Source organism: Onychostruthus taczanowskii, unplaced genomic scaffold (assembly GCF_017590055.1).
Source record: "Onychostruthus taczanowskii isolate IOZ18803 unplaced genomic scaffold, ASM1759005v1 scaffold129, whole genome shotgun sequence".
Lineage (NCBI taxonomy): Eukaryota > Metazoa > Chordata > Aves > Passeriformes > Passeridae > Onychostruthus > Onychostruthus taczanowskii.
Window position 1 is genome coordinate 351,408 of NW_024498451.1, and position 25,246 is coordinate 376,653.

The 25,246-nt window shown below is 37.6% G+C and overlaps 1 protein-coding gene across 6 annotated transcripts in view; it reads left to right on the plus strand.

Moving 5' to 3' along the window:
* Window positions 1-3,703, plus strand: part of VPS13A (vacuolar protein sorting 13 homolog A) — a 106,448-nt gene extending 102,745 nt beyond the window's left edge. For all 6 annotated transcript variants that reach the window (XM_041396293.1, XM_041396296.1, XM_041396295.1 and 3 more), the window contains one exon: window positions 869-3,703. In XM_041396293.1, the coding sequence (XP_041252227.1) occupies window positions 869-919 (51 nt within the window). In that variant the 3' untranslated portion in view covers window positions 920-3,703. The remainder of the gene's footprint in view (window positions 1-868) is intronic.
* Window positions 3,704-25,246: the final 21,543 nt, after the last annotated feature.

The following is a 25,246-nucleotide window of genomic DNA, read 5'->3' on the forward strand; positions in this document are numbered from 1 at the left end:
GAGGAATCCCATCTATGCTCAGGCTAAATCAGGAACTGTTAAAAAAGGGGAAACTAATACATCATATTACATATACCACAAGTCTTAAGTTAAGGAAAGAATGGTAAAAAATAACCAATATACCATTCACAAAAATATTGGGGTGTTTATTTTTCTGGAGAGGCCCAGGAGCTTCACAAAATTACCAACACAAATGTTCAAATGAGGGGATAGAACCTGATACAGTAACAGGCTCTGATTTATAATAATCCACTCATCTTTCTTTAAAGTGGTATGCACACCTTTTATGGCAGACCCTTGATATAACTTCATATCCGACTCTAGATTTTCATCTTACTGCCCTTTCCCCCAAACCTCCTTTTTTTTTTTTTCTTTAATACTCTTGGGAAAATGATTTCCACATTCCAGTAGAAATTCCTTAAAAGAAACAAGATATAGTTAAAGAAAGCTTTTTTTCTAAATAACCTATCACACTGCTGCAACCTATTATTGCCTTCTGTCTGTTGTGATTCTCACTTCTCTGTTGTCATCTGTGATTTGTCTAGAGCTGTAGATGAAAGCTGAGCCAGGATGTGAGTTAAAAGTTGTCTCCTCTTTTTTTCAAATCTTACTCCTTGAAGTGTAGACCAGGAAACAAGTCTAATGTGACATGGTATCAAATGTTGAATATTGGTGCTTAAATGGCTCCACTTTCATGTTAGAAAGACAGGGGTTTATAGTCTACTGAAGAATTTTTAACGCTCTGTTAAAACTTGGTTAGGAAAAGAGCAGGTGGTAAAGACAGTGACAAAAACCAGTCCAGTTTTCAGCTGCTTTGTCCATTTTGTACCACAGAAAGATTTTAATTTTTGCTTTTTTCTTCACACAGTGGATCCTTTCTAAACTAGAAGAAGTACGAGAGAATCAGCCAAAATTGTAATGAGTGGAGAGACCAAGACGAAGAACACTCAACAGCTATCTTGTAATTCCTCTTTCACAAGCAGAACTGTTTGAATATCATCAACAAAAGCAAAAACAGCAAGGAAGGAAGATTTATGCAATTATTTATTATGGTCAGAAGAGTCTATATCGGAAGAGTAGATGATGTTAGATTAAAAATTATGTATTGATAAAAAAATCTGCCAAGTTTTGTCTTGGTTTGCTTGATTTTTTAATGTAAGAATTTCAGATTTCATTTTTTATATAAGCAGTATAAAGTGAGTTTGTCTTAACCTTTGATACTGAAATTGAACTCTGGAATAATTCTTATGGTAGTACTTGGAGCAAGTCTTGCAGTTTTGATTTGATTGTGATAATCATTGCTTACTTAATATTTTGGTTTCAATGTGACTTGAGGCTGTGTTGAAATGCAAATTTCTCTGTCAAAGCAAATGTTAACTTAATCACTATTGTTACAACCCAAAATATAAGAAGGAGGCTACTGGTCAGAGAATTTGAATTTAAGTCACAAGTGGCTGCTTAGTTGACAATACTAGGGCTTTTTGTAAATGATTGGACCAGGTCCCAATAATTTATAGTGCAGTATTGCTTTTAGTGTAAACTTTTTTATATCCTACTCAAGAAAATGTTGCATCACCTCTATCAACTATTACAGAAAATTTAACAGTTTGCAAAAATGCATATTGGGGAGAATTAACTCTGCACTAAAAATATTAATAAAAGCCTATTATTAGTTAGTAAGTTTGTAACAGTCTTGCAACTCAAGAAGGAGTTTATGGGGTTATAAGTGCACTGTTGCATACCAAATATAAATGCCTTGAATTACACTATATTGTGTGCTAAGCAAAAGACTAGTGGAGTCAAATTTATATTAAATAATAAATATAATATGTCACAGTTGCTTTTATTAACTTTTCTTACTCGATGAAATTTGTTTGTTTCGTACCCTGACAGCAGCATTTTATTAGCTTGAATGTCTGCAATTCTGTTTATTTCTTAGATGTAGTAGTCATAGTATTGCCGAATGGCTGTTTACTGCAGTTGATACAAAAAGTACATGAAAAAATACAGTGTTACATGAAGGTTTCCATAAATTCCCATATCAAAGTCTTCAAAATATCTTGTACATATAGAAAGCACCTACTGCCAAAATATGATTTCCAGACAATAGTTTGGAATATTTATAGCTACAGGATAGAATTCTAACATTGCTGGTGATGCTTGAAGTATCCAAATTGTTCTGTTATTGTAAATCTAAAACAACTAGCATGTAACCTATATTTGCAAATATTTAATTTACCGTAAGTCTTGCCATTGGTATTGAGTAACCCCCCATTTAGCAGGTTACAAAATACAGATAATCTTGCAATTTCCCCCATAAATTGTAAATGGAATCAAAATATTATAAGGGGATTCAAAACTATTACAATGATGGTGTTATTCCAGTCGTTTTGTACACCAAGTACATACCAAGAGTATTAACTCAGGTTATATCACGCCAAACTTCCATACTTTGCCTTAGATAAGTAGTGGTTTTAGGTGCACTGAGTACCGTTCTTTATCTGTCTCTTGTTTTTCATCTGTCATTTCTGTCTTAGGCATGATAGTTCATTTAATAGCCTCATAATGTTCTTGATAAAGTGTGTGGTCTCCTCTGCATCCCCAGAATTTACAGACTACCTGCTGCAAATTTCACTTAAAATACATCATGTGTGTGTACTTTGTACATTCCCGTTTGTGTGTAGCTTTTTCATTTACCCAATTCTAAGTATTTTTTCTCCACATATCCTCTATTTTAATTATTTCTTACATTTATTTTGCCAACAACTCAAATACAGCTCTGATTCTCAAATCTCAGCTGGCTCTTTGATAATATTTAAGCAATTTAACTCTTAGTGTTGAAGGATTTATTTTAAGTGTGCATGTTTGTGGTTGAGCAGGTGATGTTTTGGAAAACATAACAATTTCACCAGAATGGCATTTTTCTTAGAGACTATAAAATATTTTCATCTTCTTCTAACTAAAAGCCTTAAGACAGGATTTGAAATGTCCACAAGTCAGTGTGGGACTTATCTTCCATGTCCCTTGGTTTCCACTTATAATGAAAATATGATTTTCTGTAGTTTCCTTTTCTAGTCTGTAATTTTTGTCTTTTGACTTTTTTTTTTTTTTAATAAAGGTTTTTCCATACTGTCATGAAAGAATTTTGCCACTTCTTGGCAAACACCAGTTTTTTCCTTTAACTGTGTATCACCCCAGAGTGAAGAGAAAGCTATTAGATTTGTGCCATTTTGTAGTTTTCTGGATTACTGCAGGTTGTATGAGATGTCTGCTCTGCTGTGCCTCATTCCTTATTGCAATATGCATATTTTTTTCAACAAGAAGGCTGAATAGGTGTGTTATTTTTTAATAAAAGTGTATATGCAACTAGAAAAGGGGATCTCGATAAACATTAAAATGTAGGCATTTGGTTCTGCCCACTGTGGTGTTTAAAAGTGTATCTTGGCCTTTACTGAAATGCTGAAGAACTGCTCCTCTAGTATATGACTGTTATATAAACTTAAAATATTTGAGAAATGTAATTTGGGTTCTCAGTTTGCTAAGGGTTACAATTACCTCTGAGAAATTCCTGAAACATTTGTAAGTCTGATTGTTGCACTTCCTTTTTGTTCAGCTGCTGCATGGCTTTCATAGCATGGCTCTCTTGGTTTCCACCCCACCCTACCCCACTTCTTAATCTTGAATAAAGTGAAACTGAATTTTATTTGACTGAAATGTGATTATTACTTGTTTTCTTTATGTACTGCTTTAATTAACAGATAAAACCATTCATTACTCAGAATTTCTTAGGTCAAGTCAAACTCTGTCTCTGAGAATACGTGGTCAAACTTCTTTTGCAGCCATCTCAGGAAAAGAGAATTGCAGATTTTAGAATTTACCTTTAGTTTATTGTTTTAAGATAAGTTTTTAGTAACTGGATTAATATGTATAAGTTCCTTTTAAAATTTTTTTTTGGAGATGTGGGGTTTTTTGGCTGTTGATTTTTGTTGGTTTTTTTTTCTTCTGTTGCTGTGTTGAAAGAGACATAATGATGTTGCCAGATGATAGAATCATGGAATGATTTGGGTTGAAAGGGACACTGCAGATGACCTACTTCCAGTTCCCTGCTGTGGGCAGGGACACTTTCAGCTAGACCAGGTTGCTCAGAGCCCCATCTAACCTGGCCTTGAACAGCCTCAGAATGGGGCATGCATAACTTCCTGGGCAACCTATTGCAGTGATTCACCATCCTCACAGGAAAGAATTTCTTCCTGATATCTTAATCTAAACCTACTCTCTTAGTCTGAAGCTGTTCCCTCTTGTCCTGTCACTACATGCTCTTGTCAAAAGTTCTTCCTGAGCTTTCTTGTAGGCCCCCTTTTGATACATGAGGCTGCTGCATCATCTTCCCAGAATCTTCCTGTCCCAGACTTAATCTCCTGAACTGTCTTCATAAAAGAGCTGCTCCAGCACTCAGACCATATTCCTGACCTTTCTCCAGACCATCTCCAAGTCTGTGTCTTCCATTGAGAGCAGCACTCCAGGTGCACTCTCATCAAACTGGAATAGAATCCCCTCCCCCCCCCCCCCACCCCCCTGGCCACACCGCTTTGGATGCAGCCCAGGATACATTTGGATTTCTGGGCTGCAAGTGCAGTTGGCTGGGTCTTCTTCCATCTTCCCATCCACCAGCACCTCCGAGTCCTATTCAGGGGTGCTCTCAATGCATTCTCTACTGAGCCTGTACTTGCACTTAGAATAACCCAATTCTTGTGAAATCCTCTTTTCAATTCTTTTTCTCATCATAACGATTGTGTATTTATGCCATTAGCTATTTGTTTGTTATCTTTAGCATTTTACAAAATTACTCTTACCTGCGGACTTGGGAATTTTCTGCCCAGTATATGCAAGTACATCTATGCATCGCCTAAGAGATGAAGTTTTATCTAATCTGTGCAATGATGATATTGGTCACAATTTTTGTTTTTGTGACTGCAAGAATCTAAAATTCACTGACCACACCCCAAGATTTTGTAATTTGGATTTGATTGTCCTCATGGCAAATCTGGAACAAGAACTCTAAATGTTCTTGTTATACCTCAAGGGAAAAGTAGATTTGTTTTAAGTCTGCTCCAACAAGAAGTAAAAGAATGCCTTGTGTAATTTTTTGTTTTAACTTGTCATGGTACAGCAAAGACTGCAACATATGGTTGCCAGAACACGCATGATGAGGTAGGACACTAATATGCAAAAAGGGAAAAAAATTGAATTCTCTTTTTGCTGGATGTCTCCAAGTGGTTTTTTTTCCTCTGTGCATGTTCACTCCTTGTTGTGTCAAGCAGATTGAGAACTATGTGCAGAGGTTTGTCTTGGTCCATGCCTTCATGTATGCTTTTGATTGTTGGTTGTGAAGTGTGACTGTTACCATTGCAGGACCCATCATCATGGGTCCTGCAATGGTAACAGTCACAACATCTGCAAAACTTGTAATCCAGCAAAGCCAGGCTCCCACATTCATGGTGCAAATATCCTACTCACACATGCAGCAAATCTTGACTCTCAGAGCAAACCTCTAAGAGTTTAAACATATTTTTCTGGAAGTCCCAGGGGGCGCAAAAGTGGATCAAGCAGTCGAGGCATTTGGGCATTTTATATGCCGCCTTCTAATAAATCTGCTGCCCTAGAAAAGTATTTCATTGATGTCTTTTCATGTGGTGGGAATTTTTAAAGTAAAATTCCATTATCTATAGATATTATGACAAGAATTGCTTTTGAATTATTCTCTGAGCAACAATGGTTAATTTTGGACAGTAGATTTGAGGGCTTAGCATGATATCAGTACTTCTAAAGGAGGGTTCAGATGACATATTGGGAACATGGATGATATTCACACAGATGGGCTGTTGTATAGTGTGCCTTCTGCCACGCCCTCTTGGCTGCCGCTCATTCAGCAAGTGGCTTTTTGTCCTCTACCTCATCCTAGAGTGTTCTTCACTGTTCCCCCAGCATAGAAAATTGCCATTCACTAGTATGGATGCTGTGTTATAGGTCAGTGTCCTTCACTTCCTTAAAAACATAAAAGCATTGTTAAGAAGGGCCTTCTCCTGATTTTCTGACACTAAAGAAAAAGTGGATTAGTCAAACATTACAGACTGTTTTCTTCTGGAAAGACTGCTTTTTCTGTACTTTGGTAAAAAAGGGATCCGTGTTGTTTAATATGTGAAACTGCAAACATCTTTTATGAGCAGGGAAAGGTCAGGGTGTGCTTTTCCCAGGACTGGGCTGTGAGAGCTGTCACCTGGCAGCATACACAAGAGCACTACTCAAACTGAAAAGTCAGTAGAACTTTTTTATTTTTCTGTGCTGCACAGAAATTGTTATTGTATGCGAACAGTAAAAGCTATTACTATATTATTTTCCCTTAGAAAATGGCATTTTGATGTATTTAAGTGTAGGAGAAACTTGGCATATCTTTTGAGGTTAATTACCACTATTACGAGGCTGTTCTACTAACATGCTGTACCACCAGTGTTGCTGGTCGAGATGATAAGTGCCAGTAACCTCCGCGAGTTTTGCATGGTAAGAACAGCTTTCAAAATTGTCCTCATGTCTTTATTATTTTGCATGAGATTTGTTGCCACAGTGAAGGGGAACTGAATGTGCTATTAGTGGTGCTGCCATTTTTAGTGGAGGGTTTGTAGTTGGGCAGAAAGTGTGAGAGGTAGGAAAATGGCTGGAAATCTAAAGAATGACCATTACTGCTCTCTAAGCCATGGAAAACTACCAGTGAAGCTTAATAGCTGCAGAAATGCAACGTGTAAAAAGCAGGTTATGTTAGTGACTTGGAGGAATTTAAGGCCTAGTCACTAGTACCTGTGGATAATCTTTCAGCTCCCAAGGTAGTGAATGCTGGGAATATTTGTTAAGTGCCTTGCTCTTTGAGAAAAATGTTATTGTAACATTTTGCATTTGAACATAGCATTTGAACAAAAATGTAGTGATATGCAGGATTCACCAGTAATTAATGTTTTGTACTTATTATTAGAACATCCAAGGACTTGGTCTATCAAGACTACAGAGAGCTACTTCTGTAGAACATAATGGGCTTACCCATGTCTTTCAACTACATTGTTCAAACAAGAATATAAAAATATCTAGCACCCTAAAAAACTCTAACTTGTTACTTTTAAGGCAATACTTTTCAAATTTTATAAGCTATGATTTTATATGCTAAATTAAAAAAAAAAATCTGAAGAAGATACGAACTGGACAGCAATGTAGGTACGTACATTCTTCTAAATACACCTGATTATATAGCTGTCAAAAAGTAATTCACAGGCAAAAATGAGATGGGAAATATGAACACAATATTTTAAATGTACAACTTGTAAAAACTAATTCTTTAAAACTCTTCTAATCCATATTTCTTCAGTAAATAGAAATCCCCCTTCCATTTCTGTAAATAGTATTTTAAAAGACCCTTTTTTAAATGAACACAGGCTGTATTATGAGCAAGCCACACTTTGTGGCTGCAACCATGTTTTTCTTTAAAACAGATGAAACTCCCTCAGGTTTAATGGACTTGACAACAGCAAAGGCCAAATGAGTATTTTCTGTCTGAGGCACAAGCAGGAAAGATTATAATCTTGTCTGGATTTTGATCCTCATACAGCTCCAAAATTAAGTCTCTGACAGCTTTGACTTCTTATTTAAATCATAGTTCAAAGCTCAATTTGTGGTTTTGAACAATTAAAAGCTATGGGTTAAGGAAGAAAAATGTGGACAGTATCAAAACACTCTAATTTTGTATTTAAATATCAAATTACCATAACAACATAGTCCCCTGATAGGTTTTTTTCATTTGTCTATTAGTGGAACAAAAGTTGTCTGTAATACTGCTTTCTGAAATGTGTGGAGTATGTTTTTAAAAAGGTAAACTTTACAGGTCAATGAAATTTTTTTCAAAAGCCTACTGAAATTATCCAGCATATATTAATAGTTTGCTACACTGTCATAGTTTGTCAATGATCATGAGAGAAATTAGGTTATCTAAAACACACAGAGTAAATAGGATTCTCTTTGGCCAAGAAGGAAATGTGTTTTCTCTATAGCTAATAAATTAATATGACATTTCTAATTTCTAATAGGAGGATTCAATATAGAATCAACGAATCATTTAGGTTAGAAAGGACTTCCAAGATCATCAAATCCAGCATTTGATTGGTCATCACCTTGTCAACTAGAACATGCCACATCCAGTTGTTTTTCAGTACACCTCCAGGGATGGTGACTCCACCCACCACATCCTTGGGCAGCCTGTTCCTGAAGCTCCCCTGGTGTAGGTTGAAGCTTGATACATGTCTTGCAGAACATAATCCTGTATTATGTAACAGGGTACCTAATCTTTTTGGTGATGTAAAGCATCAGTAACATTTGTTAAGGAAAGTTATTCAGGCTGCTTTTACAACTTTGACTTTTTCTCTCAAGTCCACTGAACAAATTTTTTCTTTTAATTATTTCTATTATATGGCAAGAAGAATAGAAGCATCTACGGTTGTGGCCCTTTGCTTTTTTGGTTCCCTGTCCTCCTTCTCTCAGTTTCTCCAGCTTGCTTCCATAACTTTAATTGAAAGTTGTAAACATACTTCAGGTCTTCAGCATATCTACCAGGGCACTCTCTTCCAAATAGCTATAGTCAGGAGACAAACTGTTAGCTCTAAATGGAATTAAACTACATTCCAATAGGAACACTCAGGTTACTACAAATACCTTGTCTCTCCACCACCTCTCTCCCCTATCCAAAACTTAATTAAATAATAGTTCAGCATACACAGTAATTGGGCTGCTTGAATTGGAAAAAAATTTTTCATGTAATGTAAATCTTCTAAAGCAATGTTTTGAAACATCATTCATGTTTCTGTGTTAACTTTGGAAAATAAAAGGAATGGGTACACATGCACCCAACGCCCACTGAGTGCAAAAACTTAAATGACTGTAGAAGGAAAGCTGCAGCATTTATTTTCACAATTGTATCCTGAATAATTTGGCAGGTCATCTTACCTAAACAGAATATTTTATAAATAAAAAGGACACTTAATAATTCCTGTAGTTGGCACCAGTACTCCAGGAATATCTTGACAAGTTGGCACAAAAGAGGACATAACAATATGACCAAGGTCACCCAACAAAAACAAGATGAAGGCGTTATCATAAATGAATCACACACACTCAAGCACAGAGTGTAACCAGCAATCAAAAAAGTGCTGCCACAGAAGCAGCTAAATAGAAATTAATTTGTACATGGCCTTAGGCCAGTTGTTGCTGACATAAAAAAATAAAACCCTTTAACTTTTGTTTGAATAATCTTTGCTATTACCCCAAAATAAACATAGGGATTAAGATCTGAAGACAAATATAAATATCAGTCTAGTTATAATGTTTACCAACACCAGTCTCTTCATCCATGGTATTTATATAGCACAGTAAAGCGAAAGGCTGCAAATAAGAATTTACAAAGGTTGCAAACAAGACTTAAATATGAGACTTAAAAATGAGGCATTTAGTTTCTCGTCTGACTATGCAGTTATTCTTAACCTTGCTTTTCCTAGCTCCACAAGTCTTACGGTTTTAATGGCTGAGTTTAAATTTTAGGATAATGTTTCCTGTGCCTCGATATAATGTGTGTGTGTGTGTGTACAAGCAGGGCAGGATTGCTCTCTGCAATCTATCTTCCTACCACTAGACGTCAACATTAGATCATCCAAAACCCCAAGAAGGGTAGAATTCCTAGGAGGATTAGAACAAAAGGTAGGAGGTGTATTTCAAATCCTACACCATGGTTGTAGCACAAACCTTCCTTTATTTAAGCACCAATTTCTCTCTCCCTTTTCCTTTTATGGAAAACAAGGATTTCTATGTATTCTTCCCTTGCTGCCCCAGTACCCCTCACATTTGGGCTTAAGAATAAAAAATACCTGCAATGTAACCACTTGCTCAGAAAAGTTTTCTCTTAAGAAATTCCATCCTCTTCAGTAATGTAGCAAACTATTGTTGAGATTTCATCTGTAAGTAACAGTAAAAGGAAGATTTAATAAAATTGAAAATAAAACTAATTACTGATTGTGACTGATTTCTTAGAAAATGAGGCTATAGTACACTGCTAAATGACATCCTTCTTCTTCAGTGTAGGATTATTTAAGGAAAATGCAGACAAACATATGACAAGAATGATAATGCCTGACACAGAGAAGCAGATTGCCTGTGTGTAACTGTTCTGAGTTAAATTTTACCATAAATGCATAATCTAAATATTCCTTGCTGAAATTTAACCCTATTACTTCTCAGCCTTGATAGAAATAGAAATGTAATTCTTCTGTTATCAGAATAAAGGTCCCCCTGCTCCATCCCCTCCCCTCATCAATTAAATTATTTGAAAACTGGGGGGGGGGGGGGAACTTATCTTAATTCTTATTTATATGCCAAACACTTCATGTAACTGAACTGTCTGACCTGCCTGCTTGTTGTCAATATATTTTGTACAGCTGTTTTTCATGATTTTCCCCAAGTGTAATTCAGTTATGTACATACAAGCTGGGTTTATCTCAGAACTGAGAGGAAGGATGGTTCCCATATATTTAGAACACCTAAAATTAGTTCGTTTCATCTCTCCAGCTTAAAATTTGCTGTATACCACTGGCAGATAGCACTGCATAGAGATGGGTATAATTAATAAAATCAGAGGGAAACCGCCTCTTCTTTATAAGCCAGCATGTGCCCAGGCAGCCATGTAACAAAACTAGTGTGGATGACAGGGCCAGGAAAGGGATTGTCCCCTGTACTCAACATTGTGAAGGCCACACCTTGAATCCTGTGTTCAGTTTTGGGCCCCTCACTCACTACAGGAAGGACAGTGAGTGTGTCCAGAGAAGGGGAACAGTGCAGGTAAATGGTCTGGAGCACAAATCCTGTGAGGAGCAGCTTTCTTCCAGGCAGTCTAGCCTGGAAGAAAGGAGGCTCAGGGGATATCTTCCTTATTGCACTCTACATCCCTTTGAACGGAGGCTGTAGTGAAGTGGGGGTTGGCCTCTACTTCCAAGTAACAAGTGAGAGGACGAGACAAAATTGCCTTAATTTGCACCAGGGGAGATAAATATTGGATATAAGGAAAAAAATTCTTAACTGAAAATGTTTTCAGAGCACAGGCTGCCCAGGGCAGTGGTTGAGTCACCATCCCTGCAGGTGTTTGAATGTTGTGCAGAAGTGGCACCTTGAGACATGGTTTAGTGGTGGTCTTGGTAGTGTTAGGTTAATCGTTGGATGCGATGACCTTAAGGGAGTCAAAATGAAACAATTCTATTATTAACTTCTTTAAGTCTTGATTATTGCTGTAATTAGGCACGGTAATTACTGCTTAGAGGAGTCTAAGAGATGCTATTCCCTCTGTCTGTTGTAGAACTCCTTAATTCACAGAGTCATAAAAAGTGTTTGGGATTTTAAAGATGTGTTAGTTTCAACACTCCTATCATGGGCAGGAACATTTTGTGCCAGACCAGGTTGCTCAGATGTCTTCCAGCGTCTTCAGACATCCTCCTTGAAGACCAGGGATAGGAGTTGCACAAACTACTCAGCAATTTCTTTCTTTTTTCTAGTCTAAACCTACTTTCTTTCAGTTTAAATCTGTTTCCCCCATCCTAGTCTGACTTCCTGAATCTTCCCAGGATTCCTTGATTGCCTCAACTCGTCTTTCCAGCAATGTCACTTCATTCACTACCACTTCTTTCATCACCTACTCAATTAAATATTACACACCTGTAATTGCTATTGGCACGCAATGCAGCCCATTTCCCCCTTTCTTATTGTACTCTTCCCATCAATGAGACTAGGCATCACAAAGGAACCTAGGAGAAATCAAGCAGTTTCAATCCTTGAATGTATTTCATTTTCAAGTAAATGGCTGCTATTGAATGTTTGAACCTCTTAAATTTCAAAATTTAAAAGTATGAGGTCCTGCACCTAGGTTGGGGCAGTCCCCTACATCAGTATAGACTGAGGGACAAAACGCAGTGAGAGCAGCCCTGAAGAGAAGACTTCTGGGGATACTGGTGGATTACAAACTAAATATGAGCCAGGAACATGTGCTTGCAGCCCAGAAAGGCAACTACATCCGACTGACCAGTGTGGTCAACAGGTTGAGAGAGATCTTTTGAGATCACATCCTGGTATGCTCCATACAGTGCTGGATTCCCCGGTACAAGAAAGACCTGTCGAAATGAGTCCAGTGAACAGACTTTTTCTGGGGCCTGTAGAGGAAGGACAAGGAGCAATGGCTTTATGCTGAAAGTGGGCAGATTTAATTTGGACATAAGGGAGAAATTTATTATGTTGAGGGTGGTGAGACACTGGAACAGGTTGCCCAGAGAATCTGAGGACACCCTGTTGCTGGAAGTGTTTAAGATCATGCTAGATGAGGCTCTGAGTAACCTGGTCTAGTGGAAAGTGACCCCATAGTAGTTGGACTAGAGGATCTTTAAAGGTCCCTTCCAAACCAAACCATTCTATGATTGGAAGCATTGTCCTCTGTAACTGTTGAACTGGTAGATACTGATGTTTGCCAACACCTTTAGGGGTCACCAAAAGAATTGGTCTAAAATTCACTAATTTTCTAATAGATTATTTAGCGGGTGGAATATAAATTGGTTACAGTAAATTCAGCTAGCCTATACTTTTCCCAGATATCAAAACCTATCGAAGATTGCAATCCCTATCAAAAAAACTTAGATCCAATGTAGAAATTAAATAAGCTTTCTTGCCTACCTCTTATTGAGGATGCAAATGGTAGTGCTGCATACAGATCTGGTTTGGATCTGGAGCAGTGAATTCCTGGGTCTATGGAGGACCAGGCATAACCATGTTGTTTCTCAAACATTCTGACTGTTGTAACAGGACAGTTGTGCTTAGAAGAGAGTGTCCTGCAGAGCTGGGGCAGCGCTGTGCTGAGCCAGCGTATTTTTCTGCCTTGAGACTCCTGCTCAATCCATCCCCTCTGCCAAAAACATACTTCCTAGAGGTGGGCCCCAAAGGGCTGGCTGTGCATGTGTGAACAAAATGGTGTGAAATAACTAATTTACATAAGAGGTGTGCCCCATACAGTCACTCACTCTGTCCCCCACCAGTAGTATTGGGGAGAAAATTGGAAAGGTAAAAAGTAGAAAACTTATGGGCTGAGAGAAAGACACTAATAGGAAAAGCAAAGCCATGCACAAAAGAAAAGCAAACCAAAGAATTAACTCTCTGCTTCCTGTGGGCAGACAGGGGTCCAACCATCCCCAGGAGAGCAGGGTCCCACGTTACAATGACCCAGGAAGATAAATGCCATCACTCCAAACAACCGCCCCTTCCTCCTTTCCCCCCCAAAATTTATATACTAAGCATGGTATTGTATGGTTTGGGACACCCTTTGGTCAGCTGGGGCCACCTGTCCTGGCTGTCTTCTCCCAACCTCCCAACTGCTTTGCCAGTGTGGGGGTATGGAAAACAGAAAATGCCCTGACTCTGTATAAAATCAGCTCAGCAGTAACAAAAACATCTCTTTTATCAGCACTGATTAGAAAGGCTAGAGATCCTATGTCCTGACCATACACTTTCTCTGTATTTTCAACCTTACCAGGAGAAAGATGTGCAGAGTAATTTTGATTATGAATTACTTTTCCTTCAATTTACTGAAGACACAGAACAGACATTGTTTTGTAGAGAATCTAAAGGGCAATGTCATGAAAAGGCACATCACAGCATTTTGACAGGGGTTGACTCTGGCTTCATTCCATACTAAAACGTTGCATATCTAAGGGGGTTTCATGTAATTGTAGCTGCAAAACCAGCTTTGTAATCAGAGTCTTGTGAGAACAATTATTTTTCATAAGCATCTACATCTGCAAACCTCAGTCACCTTATGTGGCCAAGTACCATGTAACATCAGGATTAATCATCAATTTGGCAGAATATTACAAAAGGAATTTGACACAGACAGCTAGTCTCATGCTGTAATTCAAAGAAAAGCAAAGTCTTACAATGAAGTGAAAAATTACTTAAAGGCACCAAGTGATTATAGTATAAAGGTGTGGATATATCTTCCTCATTCTCAGAAAACAGGCATGTTACTAATAAAAAATGCTTATGGTGTGGGTTATAGTGGATAACATGATATGAAAGCAAGACACAGGAATTTTAGTGTTCCTTAAAATGCAGTTCTCAGAACAAATGAGTACGCCTAACACTAGGAGACAGCCTGAAATAACCCAGCCAGGATCTGATAGAGGAGGGGATTAATATCAAACACACTAAAGTATCCTTAAAAGCAGCAGAAAGTCTTTCAAACTGGGCAGCAGGAGAATCCTGTAGTTTTTTATAGTGGGAAATATTAGCATTTAATATATACTGGGAAATATTAGCATTAGGTATCACAGTGCTTTGTTTGAGTGTTTGTGCTTGCGTTCTTGTGTTTGTGATGATTTACTACTAACAGGAAACATTCATTGTAAGACCAGTGCAACACCAGCTGTTTCAGCCTCACTACTGTAATGATTGAAACAAATTCCTTTTCTAGAAAATTGTGTTGGCAGGCTAGAAAATATCAATGTAGAATAGGATTATAATTGGAAAATGATTGTTTTAGATCTAGTTTTAAATAAAATAGAATATCAGTCTTTGATATAAGTTACAGCTAAGTTACAGATTTTCTGTGTTGCATTCATGGTGAAGACAAGTAATTACAACTGAACTGAAAATCTCTAAACCAGTGGAAAATTAAGTGAATGCCCAAACTGTATTCACAGCTCCTCCTGTATATAAGAACCAATTCTGCTAACCAATTCTTTTTTTCTACACTGTTGTATCTCTCCCATTGAAGGGTTTTTGAGGATTGCTGCCAATAGGTGGACTTTGACTCTATAGCTCTAGCTATTAAGTGGCTATAGCTCTAGCTCTTTAAGCTAGTCTGATAAAATGCTTAAATGTGTCCCCCCTGCCCCCACCTTGTTAATACTCTAAAAGAGTAACTGAATAAGATAAGATGTCCCACAAGGCTTGCAGGCTTTCTGCTATTTTGCTATAGAATCTCAAAACTAAGAAGTCTATAAAAGGGTTATTAAATCTTGTCAGCACTTAGTAATAACATAAATTTACATTTTAACAAATATCTTTTGCCTTTTCCGACTGTGTATCATGAAAGGAGTTCAAATACCCTGAAAATTTGCATCAAGATTGGAATTTTATAAAAGTCTCACCACTAAGAAGTTAGCCCGAGAGACATGATGGAAAAATGCAACACTGTAAACACATGAGCGGTAGCTGCTCTACAGAAAGAACAGAAAGGATTCAAATCAAATCTATAATCATTAGAGAGCAAACCAAGGAACAAAGAAGGAAAATAGAAAACAGCAAAAGCACATGTTAATGTCACTTCTTGGCAGAAATTTTTGTTAATGAAATATAACCCACAAATTAATTCCAGAATTCACTCTTAATTGAAATTCATAGAATATAACACGTTCTTTGTAAACACAGTATAAGTAGGAACAGCAAGAGTTACATTTAACATGCTATAAAATTTTGATATTCAATATATCCATGCCAAAGATGCCTTACTTCAGGCTGATTTTTTTTTTTTAAATAAAAAACACATGAGAAACCAATCCAAACCAAAATCCCCAAAAACCTATAGTCCTGGAAAGAAAACTGATCATGTATAATAAAGACAGCAGCAAAATCACTTGACAAAAAAACTTCAAAACCTCTATATAACTTCAATTGAATACTAAAAATCTATTAGTCTCTTCAAAATGTGTTACATTACTCTCCAGTGGGAATCAAATTTAATTCTGCAATGAAAGGGAAATTCATGATGAATAAGAGGCACCATGACAAGGTCCCGTTGTTAATCTCTTTTCATCAAAAAGTGATAAAAAAATAAGAAACAAAATAATCAGGAGAGGTCTTGAGTATTTATTTTTCACTTCAATCAGTAATACCACTGGCTAAAAGTAGCCTTCCCCTGTTTCGTGAAAGTGACAAGAAAGAGGGAGAAACACCAGGTGAATAAGTATATTAAATACAACTCATAGTAAAAACAAATATTTGTCAGGCAAAAATGGATAACACTGCAAGTGAAATATAATTTTTGGAAAATATTTGAATAAATTTTATCTCCAACTGTTATATGTAATGCTGTTATTTCAGTAAAGCTTCTCTTTTGGAGGGTTTGAATCTCTATTTTAAATTGAAACAAATTGTGTCTGGTTTGATACCTTGCACTTCTATCCTATTTCCTAGGAAATTAAATACTAAATAGAGCCCAAAGCAGTGCTAACGGCTGGAGGCAGAGAGGCTGGAAAGCTGTCCAGAAGAATAGGACCTGGGAGTGCTGGCTGACAGTGGCCGAGCGTGAGCCAGTGTGTGCACAGCTGGCCAAGAAGTCCAGTGGCATCCTGGCCTGTATCAGCAATAGTTGGCCAGCAGGAGCAGGGAAAGGATTCTCCCCCACTGGGGAAGTGTCTGACACACAAATCCCGTGAGGAACGGCTGAAGGAGCTGGGGTTGTTTAGCCTGAAGAGGTTCAGGAGAATCTTTATTATTCTTGACAACTACTTGAATGGAGGGTGTAAAAGGGAGGCACAGCATCAGCCGTGTCTCTGCATTAGCCCCATCAGCAGGCTGGGCTGGTCCTGGGAGGGGACACAGCTAGGCCAGCTGACCCAAACTGACAAAAGGGAACTCCATGCCATGTGATGTCACTCAGATGGAAAACTAAGGGAAGGAGGAGGAAGGGGGACATTTGTTATTTACAATATTTACCTTCTGGAGCAACCTCTACTCATGAAGGAGCCATGCATCCTGGGAAATGGCTGAACACTGAATACCACTTGCGGATGGCAAACAGAAAATAATTATTTTTTCGCTTTGCTTATGTGTATGTAAACTTTGCTTTTGCTTTAATGAACTGTTTTGTGTCAACTTATGAGTTGTTTTCCATTTGATTTTCCCTCCTTTTTTCAGCTGTGGAACAGTAGAAAGGCTTGGTGGTCACCTGCTATCCCGCCAAGGTTAGCCCACCACACCTGTCTAGTCAGCACTACATGCAATAGCACTCAAAAAGCACAAAAAGGACATTTCCTATCACTAACCAATGCCAAACACTGGCATTCTTACAGGACATTCTGTTTGAATTAGGTTAGTTTTTACTCTGCTGCCACTGTTTTTTACAATAGTGGAAATGTGGAGATATCAAGTGTAACTCTGACTACACATCAGCTAATAGTGTTTCAACACTGCTAAATAACTCATATTTTAAAAAAATCCTTCTTTAATACAGATTTTCTCAGAAGTAAGGAATTTATCAGATTATTAGAGAAATGTATAAACAATAGAATCATAGAATATATTGAGTCAGAAGGGACCTACAAGGAACATTGAAGTCCAGCTCCTGGTCCTGCAAAGGACAGCCTGAAGAGTTACACCATGAGCCCGTCAACATTGTCCAAACACTTCCTGAGCTTCCAGGCTGATGCTGTGACCATTTCCCCAGGGACCTCTTCCAGTGCCCAAACCCCCTCTGGGGAATTCCTAATAGCCAACCTACACGTCCCCTGCCACAACTTCAGGCCATTCCCTGGTCACCACAGAGATCAGTGTCTGCCCTCTTCTTCCCCTTGCATGGAAGTTGTAACTGCAGTGAGGTCTGTCCTCAGTCTCCTCCAGGCTGAACAGACCAAGTGACCTCAGCTGCACCTCACACAGCTTCCCTCAAGGCCCTTCGCCATCCTTGTTGCCCTCCTTTAAATGTTCTCCAATAGTTTCATGTCTTTCTCGCATTGTGACACCCAAACCAGCCCCCAGCCCTCGAGGTGAGGCTGCCCCAGCTCAGAGCAGAGCAGGACAATCCCCTCCCTTGCCTGGCTGGCGATGCTGTGCCTGATGCACCCCAGGGCAGGGCTGGCTCTCCTGGCTGCCAGGGCACTGCTGACCCATGTTCAACTTGCCATCAACCAGGACCGCCAAGTTTGTTTCCATGGCACAAGTTTGTTTCCATGGCATTTCTTACAGCATCTTATTCCCACTCTGTCCAACCAGGGTTGCCTCATCCCAGATGCAGAATCTGATTCATCTAGTAATGCCACAGCTTTTTCCAAGAGCATGCAGTTTTCACAAGGAGAGAAAAAGTGTATGTTTTATTGAAAGGTCACAATACATCACATGTGCCATTTCACATTAATCTTATTTATTCATACTGTGCCTAAATATTTGAGGAATTTGCTCCATAGTCTTTACCCTCACAAATCTCTCTGACATTCCCGTATAGTCTGTTCTCTGATTCCAGCTGAGCCCATTCCAGCAATTTCAAGTAGTGATCTGCCAAGAAGATGTCAACTACTTGAGAAGGTTCTATTCAGGAATATCTGTTTCTGTGATGCCAAAGTCTATAATTGAATTTGATCACTTATATTAGACAATGATAAAAAGAATCAATTTCATATATCTATATCCTATTTGTATTAAAGCTTTCTTTATCTTGCATTCTTTTAGCATTTGCTCTTTAAGGATGACTTCCAGAAAATCAGAAGAAGAAAGACATAACAAAAAGTTAACACAGTCTGATATTCTTGATTCTTACTTTTGTTCTAATTACACTGGCCCTAGCAAATTTCAGCAGTAATACAGATTTCAATCCATGATGTTTCAAAACCTAGCAAAAAACAACAGCATAGGAATAACCATATATAGTAAGCAATGAGTAACACAAGATTGTTAAGTGAATTGACATGAAAAATTAAAGGGATTATTTTTCTTTTTTTTTTTTTTTGTCTAGCAGTACTTAAAAAAATGAATGAAACTGAATTTTCATACCCTTTTAACATATTAATACATATCCACAACAATAGTTCTCTCTTTTCCTTAGTAAATTATTCTAATTATCTAACCCTGGAATGTAAACTGATTTCTAGTTACAGAATTTAATCCAGCTAATCCTCTGCCTATCTTCTGGTTTTTTTACAGTATACTATGAGAAAATCAAGTTTAGTGAAGATAGGAATTAATGTCTATAATTTTTTAAAAGTTAAATCAGAGGAATAGGTCTAGGCACGCAAAAACTAACAAAATATGTCTATTTTCTTCAATACTTTCTTGTCACTGCCTTTTCACCAATACACTGGCAATAATTTTATCACAAAACCTGCCAGAACTTAATTACCTTTGACATTTCTCTCCTCTGCAACTTTGGCTGACACATGCCAATGAGTTTAAAACCTCAAGGAGTGAAGAAAGGCAGTCATGCACAGTGTGATCACAGAATATTTCTTGTTTAAGAAATCAGACTTAATACTTATTAAATTTATTCCAGCCTTACATAACACTAGAAAAACCTCCTTTTAAGTAGTCATAGTCAATTAAAAATTCTATGCAGAAAAGAAAACATGTTTCCAAGTAACAATATTCACTAAGAATGTGCTCAAATTAGGAAGAAATTCACTAGTGTGTTTTCTGACTCGGCTGGTTTGTAAATGTATCCCACCACTGACTGTAATGGAATCCTTTCAGATTCATAGTGATTCAGGAAAAACATGAATAGGTCTCTGAAGGTACAATATGTGTAGATTCCTGAAAGGAAGGAAACAAATTTGGGGGGAAAAAAAATTGTGATTAGATAACATGCATATCGAATTGAAACAAACCACAAAAATGCAGCTGGCTAGGAATAGGAAATTCATCCATGCCTTGGTTTCCTTCCTTGAAAGTAACAAGGTTCACAGATCCAAAAGCCTGCATGTACAGCCCTGTGTGTGAAGCAAACTTTTCAAGCAGGAGAATAGGGGGCACTCCGGGCACTCCACTACTTGGAAGTTTCTTATGCTGAGGAAGAGATTCAATTAGCGAATTCAGAGACAGGAAACAAAAATAAAACAAAATGCAAGCATTAAGATGAAAAAGAATGATCTGGCTAGGCAACAAATTAAGCTATTGGTCAGAAAAAACAAATAGTTTGACATAACTTGCATAAAATTTCATACTTCTGGGTGTAATTTTCACAGTGGAAACTAGCTGGCATAGGACAAAAGTGACATTAAAAAGCTTTTAAATATGTGATTTTTATATAAGTAAGAGCTACTGAAGTCATAAAGAGGTTCTCTAACCAGGCGAAGCCATGCATACACACATACACACACACAAAAAAGAAAAAAAAATAGAAAAGGACAAGAATGTGGATGAGAATGTGGATGTCTATCTTCTACAGTTTGGTGCAAGTTTGCTAGACTTCCTCTTTTCTGTCAAAACCACAGACCTTTCCACCTATTAACATATCAAATTTCTGCAGGAGTAAACACTGATACTGTAAGATTAATTTCCTCTCAATTATTTCTGTAGTTCTATCAGCAAATACCTCAATCTCCTGGAAACAGAAAATTCTTCAACTATAGAGAATGAGAATACATTTTGAAAAGGAGCTTATGCAGTCAATAATTGCGAATAACTATTTCAGATATTTACACCAAAATTTTAGGAATTGATTCCTACATTCTATCTCCAGCTTCTTAAATTACTGCATAGAGGTTCTGCATTACAAGCAGTTGGAGACAACACTCAAATGATTTAGACTTTACCATGCAACCAGGAGCAACTCGAAAGATAAAAGTGTCTTTTACCCAGGATTGTATCATAGAATGAAAATATACGTGGGAAACCAAGAGCTATTGGTTATCTTTTCTCAAACAGCTCTAGACAAAGGAGCAGTTTTGTCTCTGCACCTCTGAAGGACTAAGAGTGTCAATAAAATGAGCCCTTAGGAAAACTAATTTCTTTCCTGGAATGAAATTGTCTCAGTTGGTCTCTACACAGTTTCCCATCCCTGGTGATTTTTACATCTGTCTTCATTACTTCTGACACAAGAAATCCTGATCTGAATAAAGAAAATACATGACATCACTTGCCATCAGCAGCCATATGACATGAAATCACATGTCTCATTTTTAAGACACTTATGAATGTCAAAATTGAAAATAAGAAGAAATACACCATGTCCTTGGAGGCTTCATGTTAAGAGCATTTGGAGAAAATTAAATTTCTGACCACCTTAATTTTTTGCAACATACCACAGGAGAAAAAGAGTCAAATATAATACAGTTCCACTGATTCCTTTCAGGACACAATGCTGCATCTTCACTATCACTCAGTACTTTGAAACAATATCACATTTACCTAACACTTTCTGCAATGATTTTGGCATTCTTTTTAGAATAGAGATGGACATTTCAAAGGTATTTCACAGGTCACATCACCTCTCAAGGATTCACTCTCTTGCAGCCTTACTGGTGGACTTACATTATAAAAACTTATTGCAGAGAAGGTTTTGGATTATGGATATTCTTTTTGAGCATGTGCATTAAGATGTATAACAGCTTCATCAAGTAGAGATCATCCAGAATTTTCCCCTGCTTTCTTCAGTCAGGGATACCTGTGGGCTGACCAGAGAAGACTGATGCAAAGGAGGGCATTCAGTATCTCAGCCTTCTCAGCAACTTCTATTGCAAGTGTCCGTGCTCTTTTCAGTAGAATACCCAGACACCAGGTATTAAATACTTCTGTTAATTCAGTGTACAAAGATATGTGAAAATACATATTAAATAATATTTAGGCCTCAACTGAAAATAATCTGAAGAGATCCTAGATAAGTCCCCAAAATATATCTTTGTTTATGAGATTACATTTCACCTTTGAGCGGTAACAGTTACACTGCACTGAATATTAGATTGATTCTTCCAAACTTTCCCCATCTTTTCAAAAATAATAAATCTTCCATCATTGTGAAGTAACTAATGGCTTGAATTTCTGAAATGGTTTGAGCACAAAAATGCCACATATCTAACAATATATAACAATCTGCTTTGCCATATTTCCAATTTGTATCTGTGGACATAATGAGTTTAGCTGCCATTGCTATCTCAACTAAAATGAAATCCAACTTTTTGATGTTCACCCATTAATAAGGACTGGTTTAAAGGACAATTTCCTTGAAAGTGGATGCTTTCCCACTGTGCCAAGCTACTCAGCTATCTAATTTTCTTGCTAAGTGAATTCCTTGGATGTTATCTTAGGAATGTTAGAGTATATCATGTTGTACAGAAAGTGAATTCTGCCAAATATAGCATGACCCTGCCCTAGGAGACTACATTCTAAACACAATTCACATTCTAAACACTTCAGACACTTCACAGCACAGCTCAAGTAAATATGGCTTCAGTTATATACAAGTCAAAAATAATTTCTTTTTTCACCTTCAACCTATGTAGGGCATCAGATATGCTATTTGTTTTTTCAGTAGACAGAGGAAAAGAAAGTGACAAGGAATGTAAAACATAAATGTCATTATTATTTTTCTATATTCAAAAATATCTCTGTATTCTCAAACAGGGATAAGGAGAATCCTTTGCTAGACTTCTGTTAAAACATCTCTCCTCAATCTCTGAAGATTTTGAATGATGAGCATCTGCTTAATTCATTAATTTATCAGTTTAAGTACTGAATAGACCAAAAGAATTTTACTTAAGAAGTTAACTTCACATTTTCATGAAAGCCATTTTCTTATTTCCTCTTTGTTACTCTGAACTTCTTAAAATCCACAGACACAAAAACCTTTTCTTTCATGTGGTGAAATATAGCGAAGCAGACCACTCTGCATTTTGGTTTTAACTACTGAAAGAAAAAAGGAAAGAAATTTTAAATACTGTCATTGGCTTGCTAAGTAGTGACAACCTCTAAGAAAATGAATCATAGAAACATAGAATCATGCAATAACCTGTGTTGGAAGGGACCTTAAATATTACCTGCTTCCAGCTTCTCTGTGATGGGCAAGGACACCTTCCACCAGACCAGGTTGCTCAGAGCCCCATCCAACCTTGCCCTGAACACTGCCAGGAATGGGGTATTCACAGATTCCTTGGGTAACCTGTGCCATGGCATGCCTTACCATGCTCACAGTAAAGAATTTCTTCCTAAAATCTACATGTAAAATATAAACCTGCCCTTTTACAGTCTGAAGCCATCCCCCCTTGTCCTATCACTGCATGACATTGCCAGAAGTCTTTGTCCAGTTTTCCTGTAGGGACTCTTTAGGTAGTGCTCTAATGTCTCCCTTAAGCCTTCTCTTATCCGGCTGAACAACTGCAACTCTCTAAGCCTGTCTTCTGAGGAGAGCTGCTCCAGCCCCTGAATCATCTTCCTGGCCCTCTGGTTAACAGGTTGAAGTCTTTCTTATGTAGGGGACCCCAGAGCTGATGCAGCCCTGCAGGTGGGCTCTCAGCAGAGCAGAGCAGAGGGGCAGAATCCCCTCCCTGGCCCTGCTGCCCACGCTGCTTTGGATGCAGCCCAGGGCACGTTTGGCTTTCTGGGCTGGGAGTGTCCAGCCGCTCAGCCATGAGCACTCCAAGTTCTTCTTGGCAGGACTGCTCTCCATTAATTCCCCTTCCAGCCTGAGTTTGTGCTTGGGATTGCCCTGACATGACGATATGCCAAGACAGAAATGCATCTTAAATACTTGCCCATTTTACTACTGAATTATGTCAACAAGGAATGTAAGAAAACCCATTCACCTCTACCCCGTAGATAACTGTTACTTTTGAAGTGATAAAAATCAAATTAAAGAACCAACCCCCCAAAATCTTAGCTTGTAAGTTCTGATATATTCCTGTTGGCATTTTTTTTCCAAACACTCCATATACACTGGGACAGGAGATGGAGAGTGAAGGAATATTTATTTGTAATGCAAATCAGCCTAGTCAAAGGCATTGCAAATACTAGGTGTGGGTTTTCTAATTTTGTTATGACTCAGCTGTGTGACAGAAATGGGCCTGTGTTCTGGTGCTGTAAACCTTTCCAGAAAAAAGGTTAAAAAACATTTCACAAAGAACATACATGGCAACTTTTTATGTTTTCTATGCTGCTCTCTGAGTTCACATAGTAAACTTTACCTCTTTCATTTTGCATATTAATGTGAATAAAATATTGCTTGTGATAGAGGTCATTATTTTAAAATTTGCTGCTTAAAAAACTGTATTTACATAGTACTGTATGATATGCTTCTTCTTTTAAAAGAACTTACTACATATGTCATCAAAATGAATGACATGCAATTTCAAACCAAAAAGTTGTTTCCATTTATGAGAACGGTACCACATTTGAATTGCAGAATATCATGTTGATCAATATTTTCAGAGTATATAATTTTATTTTCAATCTATGAATATTCTGCACCTGTAAGATTTGATGTCTACAGTCCAGACCCTCTTTTTATCCTCTTTGCCTCTACTACCTTAGATATTAAAAGAAAAAAAAAAGCTAAATGCTGCTAAAAATAAAATGAAATATTATGAAATGCTTTTCATAAAAATAAAAATGTCATTAAAATTGCCTTCTAATGAATTCTGCAGGACAAATGGCTGTCCTTTACTTATCAGTAATTATTACTTATCAATATTTCATTTTTTGCTTTAAGAATGGGAAGACACCATCATAGAACTTTTCAACTGGGAGCTGTGGTAGTAGTAAAATAGAAAAAACTACAGCCTTCGAATAAATAGGGCTTACACAACCTACCTCAGGTAGGACGTTTTTTTGATAGAAATGTGGGAGTAGTGGCCAATACCCCAGAGGGCTGTGCTGTCCTTCAGAAGAGCCTCAAGGTGGAGAGAGGGGCAAAGAAGAACTGTCTGAAATTCAACAAAGGCAAATGCAGGCTCCTGCACTTGCTCTGCTTGGTGTTGCCAATCGAAATTGGGAAAATGCTAGCTTAGCCAGTCTGGCTCTTGATTTTATCCTTCACTATGAATAAACTTGGAACTGACCTGTTTAAAGGACTGGAGCCATGCCTAATGTACGTCTTCATGAGAAGTGAAACTTTTAAGGGATCAAAGAGAATAAGTGTGAGTAACTTAATTGCACAAAGTGTAGAACAAAAAGTAACAGATGACTTTGTAAGATAACCAACAAATATGTAACAATTTCCACACATCAAAAGTGGAACCTTGGCATGGAACAGAACAAGGCAAACTTTCCACCCATTCCTGTGAGAATAACCTATCACTGGAATACTTTACCAGGAGCTGAAATTAATTTACTATTATAGTGACTCTCATTTTATTTTTAATTGGAGCATAGCTTTCAGAAAAACAGACAACTGGAATGAAAGGAATTCCTATGGTCTGTATTGTACAGGAAATTAGAC